We start from the raw sequence: 12227 nt of genomic DNA, 5'->3' as shown, positions 1-12227 counted from the left end.
CTATTGGCTGCTTCATTTAAAGAACACTTTATATACTAAAGTATTCAGTTTTAAGCCTACACATGCATCACATGCAGTAAAACAAGCATCTTGCTCTCTTGTTGGATTGGGAGACAACTAAACCCCCTCTCCGTTCCATATTCATATTTCAAATATACGTAATAACATAACTATGTATTCTATCATTTATCAGGAAGCGGGTCATTTTCAGTGCCAACCACCTCCCCTGCCAACATCTCATATATTCACCACGTAACTCCCACATCCCAGATCAGATCACTGCATAATATATAGATGTGTATTTATATTTATTTCACTGATGCTATATCAAATAACTGACTCACACTATAGGCTCCAGCCTGTGCAGGAGGATGAGCAGCGGTACAGTATATAGACATTTATGTATTAGGATAAACAGATCTGAGACGGATAGATCACTGCCTGCACGTAGCTCATCGTTTGTTTTGCAGGTAGCAGCTTATTGTAGCTATGTTTTGGGGAAATGTCATAAAGGACAGAAACTGAATACTTTTGTTATTGATTCGTCAACAGATCATGTTCACCTTTTACAGCTAGTCCAGACATGACTGTTTGAATCTTGCTGATATTTAGCCAGTGGTATTTCTGCTTGCGGCTTGTGGCGAACTGGTCTTTCAAGAAAACTTCACGCATAACACTGTAGCTTCCTGGGAAAAACTGCCGTTAGATAGTTTCGGTTAATCAGAAACAACAGTGAAAGGCATGGTTGTTCATGGTAAAAAGCACGAGGAACGCCTACTCAAGGTGCCCCAAAGCAGTTTGATTTATTACAAGGTAAAAAATATAATGATTTAACTATTCTAACTCATTGTAGGCCTCAACTGTATTCTGTGCCACTACTGAGACTTGTCTCCAGACTTTAATGTTCAAAAAGCTCTTTATTGTTCTCATACTGCCTGTGCTGCAGCACCTCTTTCCACCCTCTGTCTGAAACCAGAGCCCAGTCTGCTCTGATTGGTTAGCTGGCCGGCTCTGTTGTGATTGCTCAACCGATTAGAGATGTCCCGCCCCTTAGCCTATCACGTACAATGTGTTGGAGTGCTAGCCAATAGAAGTGCGAGTGTTACATAGTGATGTCACTGTCTTACGGAAATAAACAAACAAGACCAATGGAGGCGAGTGTTTTGGAGAGAAACTCCCTCTGGAGGGAACAGAGCAATTTTAGCCTTTGCAGTCCATTTACATGCACTAAAACCTTTATAACACACTACTGGAAAGGGACGACCCCAAAAAGGGCTCTTTCAGAAATTTAAGTCTCATTACTTTTGAGAAGTAGCAACCCCCTTATGCATCCAACTGCATTTCCTGTAGTATGTATTTAACATACTACAGGAAAGTTAAACCCAAAAAGCATAAAAGGGCCTCTTTAATAAACTATCCAGCATTATATTAGAATTGAAAGCTCCACTTTTAACATTGAATACCTCTCTATTACTCTACACTTGAAGTATTTTGGCTTTTAGTCTCACATACTCAAGAACTTAAATATCTTATTTCAACAAACTGTTAACACGTATTGTAACACTAATCCCTAAATTACTAGGAGCCATTATGAATTAGTTTGCTAAAGCTTACATGATCAGAAGGAAATAATTATTAGCTGGATATCTATCTCAGTATCCTATTAGGCCCTAAGCTGTCACTTTCAAAAACCTCTCCGATATGTAGTTGTGTTTGACAACATTTCTGGGCATGCCTTTGGGTTGGGCTCGGTCCAATTCACGCCTCTCGATCCTAATAGTTTGCTGGCTCGATGGCTGCAGCACGCTGTGTTTTCACCCCAATTTACTCATTCATTTATCATAATGGACATTTCAAAGGAGAGCACACTGGCAGAAGAGAAACCATAATTTAGCACTTTTTCCCTAGTCTGTGATGACCTATCGTCATTTTACAATTGAATACTGAAAATGTGTTCTGCATATCATTCCTCTGAGCAAGACCTCTGAACTTTACCATGTAGAAAACACATGCATTGAATTAACATGGCTCATACGGTGAAGTAATTATTTGTCTTTGTTCTTCAGGCCCTGTCCTTCATCGTCCTGCCTTTCATTCCTGCGTCCAACCTCTTCTTCCCTGTGGGCTTCGTGGTGGCCGAGAGGGTCCTCTATGTGCCCAGCATGGGCTTCTGTGTGCTCGTTGCTCATGGATTCAAGATCATCTCACATAAAGGGTGAGTGCTTTTCTGCAATCGTGTAACCGAATGTCATAATCAGAAACAGAATCAAGTTTATTGCCAGAAAAAAAATCGTTTTAATATCGCAATATTCTAACCCTAATCATTTATATTTAAATAAACGTAACACAAAAAGTAAGGCAATGTGTGTTTGGTAGATGAATTCTATGTTGTAACCATGGTTTTTGGCAATAAATCTCATACCGTTGGAAAGCCTGGTTACTTAGCTTTCTCATTGCCACATTTTTCATGGGCGCACCCCACATACTCAGCTCTGCTGCTCATCCCAAAAATGCGTGTTCATCACAAATGTGATAGCATTGGAAAGGTAAGAAAACAGGCTATAAAAACAGGTATAAGATGTATTGCCCAAAAGCATCGTTACAACATATAAATCATCTACCAAACACAAGGCAATTTTATTTATATAGCACCTTTCAGCACGCGAGAAGTGCAAAATAAAAACAAAAGACAATAAAAACAAAAGACTAAAGAACACAAATTGCCTTACTTTTTGTGTTAAGTTTATATAAAAAATACAGGAATTTTAACCAGATGACGATAAATTGCCTGTAATTGGTTTCTGTAACTAAACTAATTCGATACAGCTGATGTTTCGTTTCTTTGTAAGGGTTTAACAGCCAAACCAAAACCGTATCTTACTCCTCAGTTTTTATCTTGGGTTCTTTGCTTATTTTCAGGTTGTGTTCAATAACTCTTAATATCTGCTTTTGGAGTTTGAGGATTTGATTCAAATCAAGAGTGAACAATGTTCTATCATAGAGACTTTTTTGAAGATAAGACAATAATTATTTTCATTTTACGTCACGCAGGGAAACTGTCGTAGCATTGCTATTACACATGCACACATTTCTGCATCGATAATGAAAGGATATTGTAGGAGCCGCATTTAAGTTTATTTTGTTTTGATTTATTTGGAACCTTTATTAATACATTTTTCTGTTTCAGTAAGAGGTGTGCTTTGCTTAGGTGAAGGGGGCGGGGCTTTAAGTTGGAGGTGCGGTGTGTGACGGGAGAGCAGCAGGCAGCAGCAATACCGTCATTGACACGCATACGCAACCTTATGCTTAGTCAAATACAGATTATTAGGATCTGCTGTTTAAGTTTATGTTAAATATTGTTTTCGTATTTTGTTTATGTTTTACTGGAAATAAACCTTGAAAAGCAAAAGGAAAAAAGGTCCAGTGGATTGTGTACTGCGAGTCTGACACTGCTTCCCAGGCCCAAGCTCTACATGTGGCCAAGAACAATAACTTTTGAGTTGAAGGTTACATGACAAACTTTTTGGGATGTTGGCCACTACAGATATATTGTGCAACAATACTGCCGACCTTATTACATTCATGTCTACTGATATAAAGAACGCAGTGCAGCCCTGTACCACTCTCAAAATAATAAGGGCCAATTTAAAATGTTTGCAATTGAAAGTCTTTGATCAAAGCAATATCATCTGAAAGTCTTTATATGTTATTTGGTAGGTACTTAAAGAAGATTTCCTGGTTGGTAATCGGGTTGCTTTTGGCCACACATGCAGTGAAAACGTTTAAGAGGAATTGGGACTGGGAGTCTGAGTACACTCTGTTCACTTCGGCCCTGAAGGTAAGACGAAAAGGACAATGAATGCTAATGTTGGCCTGTTTAAAAGGCCCTTTAATAACTAGGTGATTAAAAGCTGTGTTCTCACAGATGAACCAAAACAAGGCTATTATCGTGTTTCTTGAATTACCTTCACTTTCAGGTCAACAAGAACAACGCCAAGCTTTGGAATAACGTTGGCCACGCTCTGGAGAACCAAAACAATTACGACACGGCTCTGCGGTATTTTCTCCAGGCTACACGCGTCCAGCCAGGTAAGACAAACACATCCGATATTCATAAATCATGATATTGTGTTGACATTGATGAGGGAAACGATGGTACGACACATCGGCCGATCTTGTTCGATTTGATTTATGAGGACGTTTTCCCCCGGGTTATGAGAGATATTGTGAAATCTCTCGTAGTGTTTTGTTTTCAGTGTAAACCCACATTGGGCCTGTAATGTTACACCATTCTGTTTTTACTGTCTGTTTATAACTTGTACTTCCAATACTTTTTAAATAAACGAAAACCGGGCGATCACAGAGGCTCAACCAAAAACACCTGCGAGGCAATAGCCCTGCGCTAATGTTGATTCAACTTTGGCTGTTTTATCAATGAGGTTTCCATGTTTTCGTTATGGTGGTTTTCATTCAAGCAGAGACATCTGTCAGTTACACTTAATGCATAGCGGTAAAAATAACATTGCTCAGTCAACTGGAACACGGGGAAGTTTGCGTAAGTTAAAGATGACAGATTGTAACTGCCTGCAGGGACGTGTTATTGCTAAGACATTACATCACATTGCATTTAGCTGACACATTTATCCAAACCGACTTACAACAAGTGCATTCGACCAAGAAGATACAACCTTGAAGAAAACAGAATCATAAAAGTACATCAGGTTTCATAGAGCCAAAACATTTCAAGTGCTACTCAACTGGCTTTAGATAAGCCAGTCCTTTGTTAGTATATAAGTGCTTTGTTAGTAATTCTATCGCTCGAAGTGGAGTCGAAAGAGATGAGTTTGCGCTGGAAGATGTGTAAGCTTTCTGCTGTCCTGATGTCAATGGGGAGCTCATTCCACCATTTTGGAGCCAGGATAGCAAACCCACGTGTTTTGATTTAATTCCCCCCTCTTTTAGTTTAGAATTTGATCCCAGCAAACTGAATATTGTGATTACACTCTCGAAACAGGCTAAGAAAGGCAGTGTCACTAATAGCTTCTGACAATGCAGTTGGTTGCATAAGGGGGTTGTTACTACGAATGAGGCTAAAACATTTTAAAGAGAGCCTGTTGTGCTTGTTGCGGTCGTCTCTTTCCTGTAGTGTGTTACAAAGGTTTTTGTGCATGTAAATTATCTGCAAAGACTAAAATCCCTGTTTTCCCTCCAGAGGAAGTTTCTCTCCAAAACACTTGCCTCCATTGGTCTCATTTGTTTACTTCCGTAACACAGTGACATCACTATATAGCACTCCAACACATTGTACGTGATAGGCTAAGGGGCGGGACATCTCTAAGCGGTTGACCAATCACAACAGACCGGCCAGCTAACCAATCAGAGCAGACTGGGCTCTGGTTTCAGACAGAGGGTGAAAAGAGGTGCTGCAGCACAGGCAGTATGAGAACAATAAAGAGCTTTTTGAACATTAAAGCATGGAGACATGTAGAGACACTACATACTGATATACACCTGAACATCAGCAGGAGAGGACTCTTTAAAGTAGAGACACTACATACTGATATACACCTGAACATCAGCAGGAGAGGACTCTTTAAAGTAGAGACACTACATACTGATATACACCTGAACATCAGCAGGAGAGGACTCTTTAAAGTAGAGACACTACATACTGATATACACCTGAACATCAGCAGGAGAGGACTCTTTAAAGTAGAGACACTACATACTGATATACACCTGAACATCAGCAGGAGAGGACTCTTTAAAGTAGAGACACTACATACTGATATACACCTGAACATCAGCAGGAGAGGAATCTTTAAAGTAGAGACACTACATACTGATATACACCTGAACATCAGCAGGAGAGGACTCTTTAAAGTAGGGACACTTCATACTGATATACACTAGAACATCAGCAGGAGAGGACTCTTTAAAGTAGAGACACTACATACTGATATACACCTGAACATCAGCAGGAGAGGACTCTTTAAAGTAGAGACACTACATACTGATATACACCTGAACATCAGCAGGAGAGGACTCTTTAAAGTAGAGACACTACATACTGATATGACCCTGAACATGAGCAGAATACGACTCCTTTAAGTCTTGGTTACGGGAAATATAAGTATGCAATGTTACAAATGAGAGCTTCTTGCCAAAACATGCAATTGAAGGTCTGACAATGCATAAACATCTAGTTTAACCGTCAATAAAACATGTCAAAAAGAATGTAAAATACAGTTCCTGCTGAACACCAGCTCAGCCAGAGCCATTTCAAAACCTTGAGTGGAGGTTTAGGGAGAGTCTGTCTTTTGTTCAGAGCCTGAATCTGATTTCCTCCATAATTGCAAAAGGGCACTTGGAGGCCGTTCAGAAAAGTGAACGTGGCATAAGTTGGAGTTTGAGCAATGAAAAAGAACCTGGAGAAGAAAAAGTATTTATAAAAGAAATCTTTACTGGCAGTTAGGGTTGCACAGTCTGTAGTGCTGCTGCAGCTTACTGGCAATGACCCTTTGTTGAGTGTAAACAATGGACTATAGAAAAAAACAATCAAGAAACAATCATATGACATTGTACAGGATGGTTTTGTCCTATATGTGATGGTAATCCACTTTGAGCATTTCTTAACAGACAGACAATGCTGTGTTTTAAATCCCACTGAATATTGAAAATGAGATAAATTCAAAAAACGTTGGCAAGTTTTAGCAGTTTCTTACAATACTATAAAGTAAACACATTACTGAATGGATCAATCATATCCAAGAGAACACTGTCAAATGGTTGGACATCAGTTATAACCATTTTAGATTTATGGAAAAGTGATTTTAAAAAGTGTTGACACCTGACCTGAAATCATATCAGAGATGGACAGGTTCCCACAGTCATGCTAAGGTGGGTGTAACCTGGAAAACACTCTCTCTGAAGAATAAATATTGCTACATTACCTCTTTCTAAATTTGGTTTTAACATATATCATAAATAGACGCAAGCTTCTTCTTGGAAAACACGCAAGTGAGGAAAACATGGTGCAACTAAAGAGACTTGGGATGGAGCTAGAGGGTCAAATGAGGTCCTAAACAGGCAGTATGAGAAAAATAAATCAATTTGTGTAAAGCACTTTGAATTGCCTTGTGTTGAAAGTTGCTATATAAATAAACTTGCCTTGCCTTGAGGCACAAAATACAAATACGAACCGTAACATTGGCACAACATGACCTCTTTTAGCGTGACTGTTTTGCTCTGTTCTCTGCTTTCTGATGCTCAATTCAATGTTTCTGCAGATGACATTGGTGCTCACATGAATGTTGGAAGAACCTACAAGAACCTGAACAAGTCCAGAGAGGCAGAAGATGCGTACTTGGTTGCCAAATCCCTCATGCCACAGGTATCCTTGCACAATAATATCCTGCATTATATTTGTTACTGGAAATTTGTATTTCCACACGTACAGTATATATATTTTTACTTTTTAATGCTATTTTATTTATTTTTCTGAAATATTTGTGACTGTTTATTTCTAGTTTCTTAATTTCTCTTATATACATTGCCTTGTTTTTTTGCTGCTGCAACGCAAACATTTCCCAAATTGGGATCAATAAAGTACCTATCCATCTATCTATCCATCCATCTATCCATCCATCCATCAATCTATCTATCTATCCATCTATCTATCTATCCCTACACATGTTAAAAACCTCTTAATTCACCACTCAGGCTTTTCCATACAGCTCCTTGGATCCATCATTCACATATTTTCTCTCCATTCTCAGGTTATTCCTGGTAAGAAGTATGCGACTCGTGTGGCCCCTAACCATCTCAACGTTTACATAAACCTTGCTAACCTGATACGGGCAAACGAATCGAGGTTGGAAGAGGCCGACCAGCTCTACCGACAGGCCATCAGCATGAGGCCAGACTTCAAACAAGCCTACATCAGCAGGCAAGAGTTTTCACTTTGCTCCTATCAGATGTCAGTCTTTGAGCATGAATCAACATCCGTTATTCTTTCCACGGGGAACAGGGATTCAATACCTTAAATGTTGAAATTAACATGCATTACCATTCATACTCAAAACGTTTCCTTTCAGGTTTGTTTGAATTGGCCTCCATCCCTGAACTGAGAGTTGACAGCTGACAGCTTATGTAGCATTTGTACCTAAATCGGGTCATTTGGTTCTGTTGGCTGTTATGTCTTAGTTTGGCTAAAGTAATAATGTTCATCTTGATAAAAAGGACTCCAAGATTAGATTTATCGGGCGAGGAATAGGGATGGGTATCGTTAAGGTTTTAATGGTACTACTACTTTTATCGATCCGGTCTTTTAACGGTACTCTTATCGGAGAGAAAAAAATAAGGTAAACTAACTAAACAAATTGTGAACAAAACTAACATTGCTTATTATTTAAATTAAATACATAATATTTTACATCGAAAGAAACAACACTGTTTTAACAAATCACATTAAATAATGTGATGACAGAACTGTAAACAGAATAGCTGAAACTTTAACAAACTAAATAACTCAGTTACCTCTAATCATTAACCTGTGTGTGTGTGTGTGTGTGTGTGTGTGTGTGTGTGTGTGTGTGTGTGTGTGTGTGTGTGTGTGTGTGTGTGTGTGTGTGTGTGTGTGAAAGAGTGTGTGTGTGTGTGTGTGTGTGTGTGTGTGTGTGTGTGTGTGTGTGTGTGTGTGTGTGTGTGTGTGTGTGTGTGTGTGTGTGTGTGTGTGTGTGTGTGTGTGTGTGTGTGTGCGCGTCCAGTACCGATAAAAAGACCGATAACGTCGGAGCTTACCAGTACCACGGTCTTTAATAATTCCGCCCCTCGGTACCCATCTCTATCGAGGAACCATATTTGGTAACTTCCGCGAGGTCGACAAGCATGTGGTTTTCTCCCAGCCAATCAGCGAAGATCACTCTACGCCACAGAGCGCACCATTGGGGAATTCGGCCAATCAGCAGAGGCCTGAAACGGGTTAGGGTTATAAAGGGTTAAAATGTACCTATCGTAGTAGAGCTTGAAACATGTTCTTGTGTCTACGTGTTATTTCATAGTTCAGTTTTTATGTTTAATTTAAATAACACACACATTACATAAAGGCAGTCTTTTTTATTTCAGATTTTTGGCATATGGTCCCTACAATCCAATCTGTAACAATAACCAAATGGACACCCACATACAGCAAAATGGGGACAACTATACATTGAATATTTCCCTGTGAATTGTCGTGTGCTGTTCATTTATTGTCTTTTCTTTCATCCCAGAGGGGAGCTTCTTTTGAAGATGAACAAGCTGAGCGAAGCGCGGGACGCCTACCTCCGAGCCTTGGAGCTGGATCGCACCAACGCTGACCTGTGGTACAACCTGGCCATCGTCAACATCGAGATGAAAGACCCATCGGAAGCTCTGAAGAACTTCAATCACGCACTCGAGCTGAACCCACGCCACAAACTGGCACTCTTCAACTCAGCACTTCTGATGCAAGAGTCTGGTGAGTGATGTCTTTTGTGATTGATTAGTTTGGATCTTGTCCAGTTTCCGGATGGAGGCAAAGAACTTGGTAATGTCAAGCACGGCCTGCACGGAGTTAACCCCGTGCAACTCGTGGGATTGTCTTCTCTGCACGACTTCACTGTCTCTTAGGGTTACACAATTCATTGAAAATAAATAAAGTAAATAAAATAGAATCGAATATAATAGAAACAGAATATGATAGAAGCTGTGCAGAATAGTCTATATACAGTAATTGAGTACTGTGGTTTAGCTTTTGGTACAGATATTCCTCAAAACATCAGATAATAGTCATTTAATGTTTTTTAACGACAATTATGACTACTTTGCAAATTGCAGTATCACTAAAAATGATTAGAATATGTGTTTTTTTTACAAATTGTGCAGGCCTTCTGGCTTGAAGAGGCAGTAATTGGATGATATGTTTAAATGAGACTAAAAAAGACAATCCATTGGCACTGGTGCTAGTCCAAAATTGGGCAACATTTTAAGGGGGGGATATTTGGCGAGGCTATCTTCACAGGGGTCCGTTAAACTTTCGATATCTGGTGCTTTATGCCAATCCCATGCAGTTCAAGAATTGTGTATTTGAACATTTCTGAATGCTGGGGTCCCTAAACAGTCTTGAAATGGTGGTAGATAGAAAGCTGAGTCTCTTGTAGATCTGATTACATTGATTGTTTTCATGTGTGTTGATGTTGGTTCTCTTAGTAGCCTAGAGCAGTTTTGAGCTCTGCGTTTGTCACAGTTTCATGAAACTTCATAAGCATAAATAGACCTATCACATTCAGTGGATGAATGGCTTTGAATAGGAATATTGACAACAAGGAGCCATTTAGTCGCAGAAAAATCCCCTAATGTGAAAATATGTTATACCAAATGAGGACATGGATTGGTAATACTCGATACGGAGAGGTCAAACTTTTATAAATTTGGCACCACAGCTGCGTAACAAAGGATATAAACCCAAATAATTCCTGCAACAACAATAGAGCATGGCAACAGTGATCATATACTTCCATTGTAATGTTCCAAGCCCTCTAGGAAAAGTTAGTACCACTCTGTAGCTGATAATGAAAAGTTGCAGACCACTGATTACATTTACAAAATTAGCCATAAAGACACACATTATATTCACTCAAATAGCAAAGATACTATTAAAACTCAATTTAAAATGTACTTAACTCAGCCGCCAGACTAATTTAATAATCGATTAATCTATCGATTAATGAAACGATTAATCGACTATTCGGACTATTATGCCTTGCCTTTCTCAAACGCTCTTATTTAGCCATCAACTTTTAGATTTAGCTTGAGGTTGTTTTAGGCATGTGGAAACTAACAATGAAGATAATAAAGATGAATACTTGATTCAAAAATATATAATATTAAATGAACTCAACAAATCGTGAACAAAATTAACATTGCTTTTTATTTCACTTAAATAAATAATATTTCACAAACCGTATTAAATAATGTGATGACAGAACTGTAAACAGAATAGCTGAAACTTTAACAAAATAAATAACTCAGTTACCTCTCATCATTAACCCATGTTTGTATAATTGTGTTAACTGCGTGTGTTGCTGACGTGGAAACGTTACTCGTGGATGGGGCTACAGAGCTACTAGAAAGACAGTCGAACCCGGTGCATTCCTCCGTCTGGATGTGGAGCACTTTTGCTAAATGTTTAGACAAATTGCTCTTGTTACCGCCCTTACATGCTAAACTCTTATTGGCAAGGAGCATTGTCCACCTCAAGACAGGGTAACATTTAACCACATCTTGGAGCGCTTCTCTCCGCCATCCCCGCCGTGTGTTGCTGCATGTAGCAGCCGCGTGTGTGTAAACTGCCCCGCCCCCTCGCACACAGACGAGGGAGAGAGATCTCTCGTCTCGATTGGAAAGATCGAAAATGCACCATAGACGCATTTTTTTTGTCTTTTTGTATATTAGAAACGAGTTGGTGACACTAAGACTGTGATATAATGTTTATGTAGCAATAATACATGACATATTTTTTAAATGTCTCCAGTACCGATAAAAAGACTGATAACTTTGGAGCTTAACGGCGCGTAAAAACCACGTGATGACCTCACTAAACGAATCGACGACTGAATTGGATTTAAAAAAAAAAAAAAAAATTTTGACCAGTTATTTTGTACAGTTTTTACCCAAACAATTTATGTCAAGGATCTATTATGGTGAGTCGTGTCGTTAAAACTAATACTACCTTCCGCTACTATATTTAAACTGTGGCTCGAGACGTTTAGTGATAGTCTCCAGTTGCCTAAGTGTGTCAGTGCGATGCCACTCACAATGCCGTTCCTTGAGTATATTTGAAAACAGTGTTGTAGTTGTGACGGTACTGAACCTATCTTTGAACCGATCCATTGAGTCGAAACGGTGTATTTCGACGGTGGCTAAGTACTGGGACCAATGTAGGGAGTTCCACTGTAAGTCAAAAAAATAAAGCAAGCCGAGTATGGTCTACAAAACTTTCTTAGAAATGGGATTTCTCTGCAATAGAGGAGTGTCCATGCCGAAATGAGTTGAGTTGCCATGAAAACCAAGTTCCAATGTCCTAAAACAAAAGTTGGTTTGTCTCCTTTCCATACTGACGTAAGTTAATTAATCCTTCAACATACTTCACATCCCCACGTTGTTGATTTGAGCTGAATAGCTAATTTTAGCTAATGTTTAATCCA

At 39.2% G+C, this 12227-nt stretch overlaps 1 protein-coding gene across 1 annotated transcript in view; it reads left to right on the top strand.

Moving 5' to 3' along the window:
• Positions 1–2057: 2057 nt before the first annotated feature.
• The window catches only part of tmtc3 (transmembrane O-mannosyltransferase targeting cadherins 3), a gene marked incomplete at its 5' end in the record, with an annotated part of 14753 nt that continues 4583 nt past the window's right edge, over positions 2058–12227 (top strand). The window contains 6 exons of the mRNA XM_010771295.1: positions 2058–2215; positions 3718–3838; positions 3978–4089; positions 7290–7393; positions 7779–7948; positions 9273–9499. Of these exons, the coding sequence (XP_010769597.1) occupies positions 2058–2215; positions 3718–3838; positions 3978–4089; positions 7290–7393; positions 7779–7948; positions 9273–9499 (892 nt within the window). The remainder of the gene's footprint in view (positions 2216–3717; positions 3839–3977; positions 4090–7289; positions 7394–7778; positions 7949–9272; positions 9500–12227) is intronic.

This window comes from Notothenia coriiceps, unplaced genomic scaffold (genome assembly GCF_000735185.1).
Source record: "Notothenia coriiceps isolate Sejong01 unplaced genomic scaffold, NC01 NC01_scaffold00009806, whole genome shotgun sequence".
Taxonomy (NCBI): domain Eukaryota; kingdom Metazoa; phylum Chordata; class Actinopteri; order Perciformes; family Nototheniidae; genus Notothenia; species Notothenia coriiceps.
The sequence above is the reverse complement of the archived record's forward strand: the minus strand, read 5'-3'. Positions and strand labels throughout refer to the sequence as shown.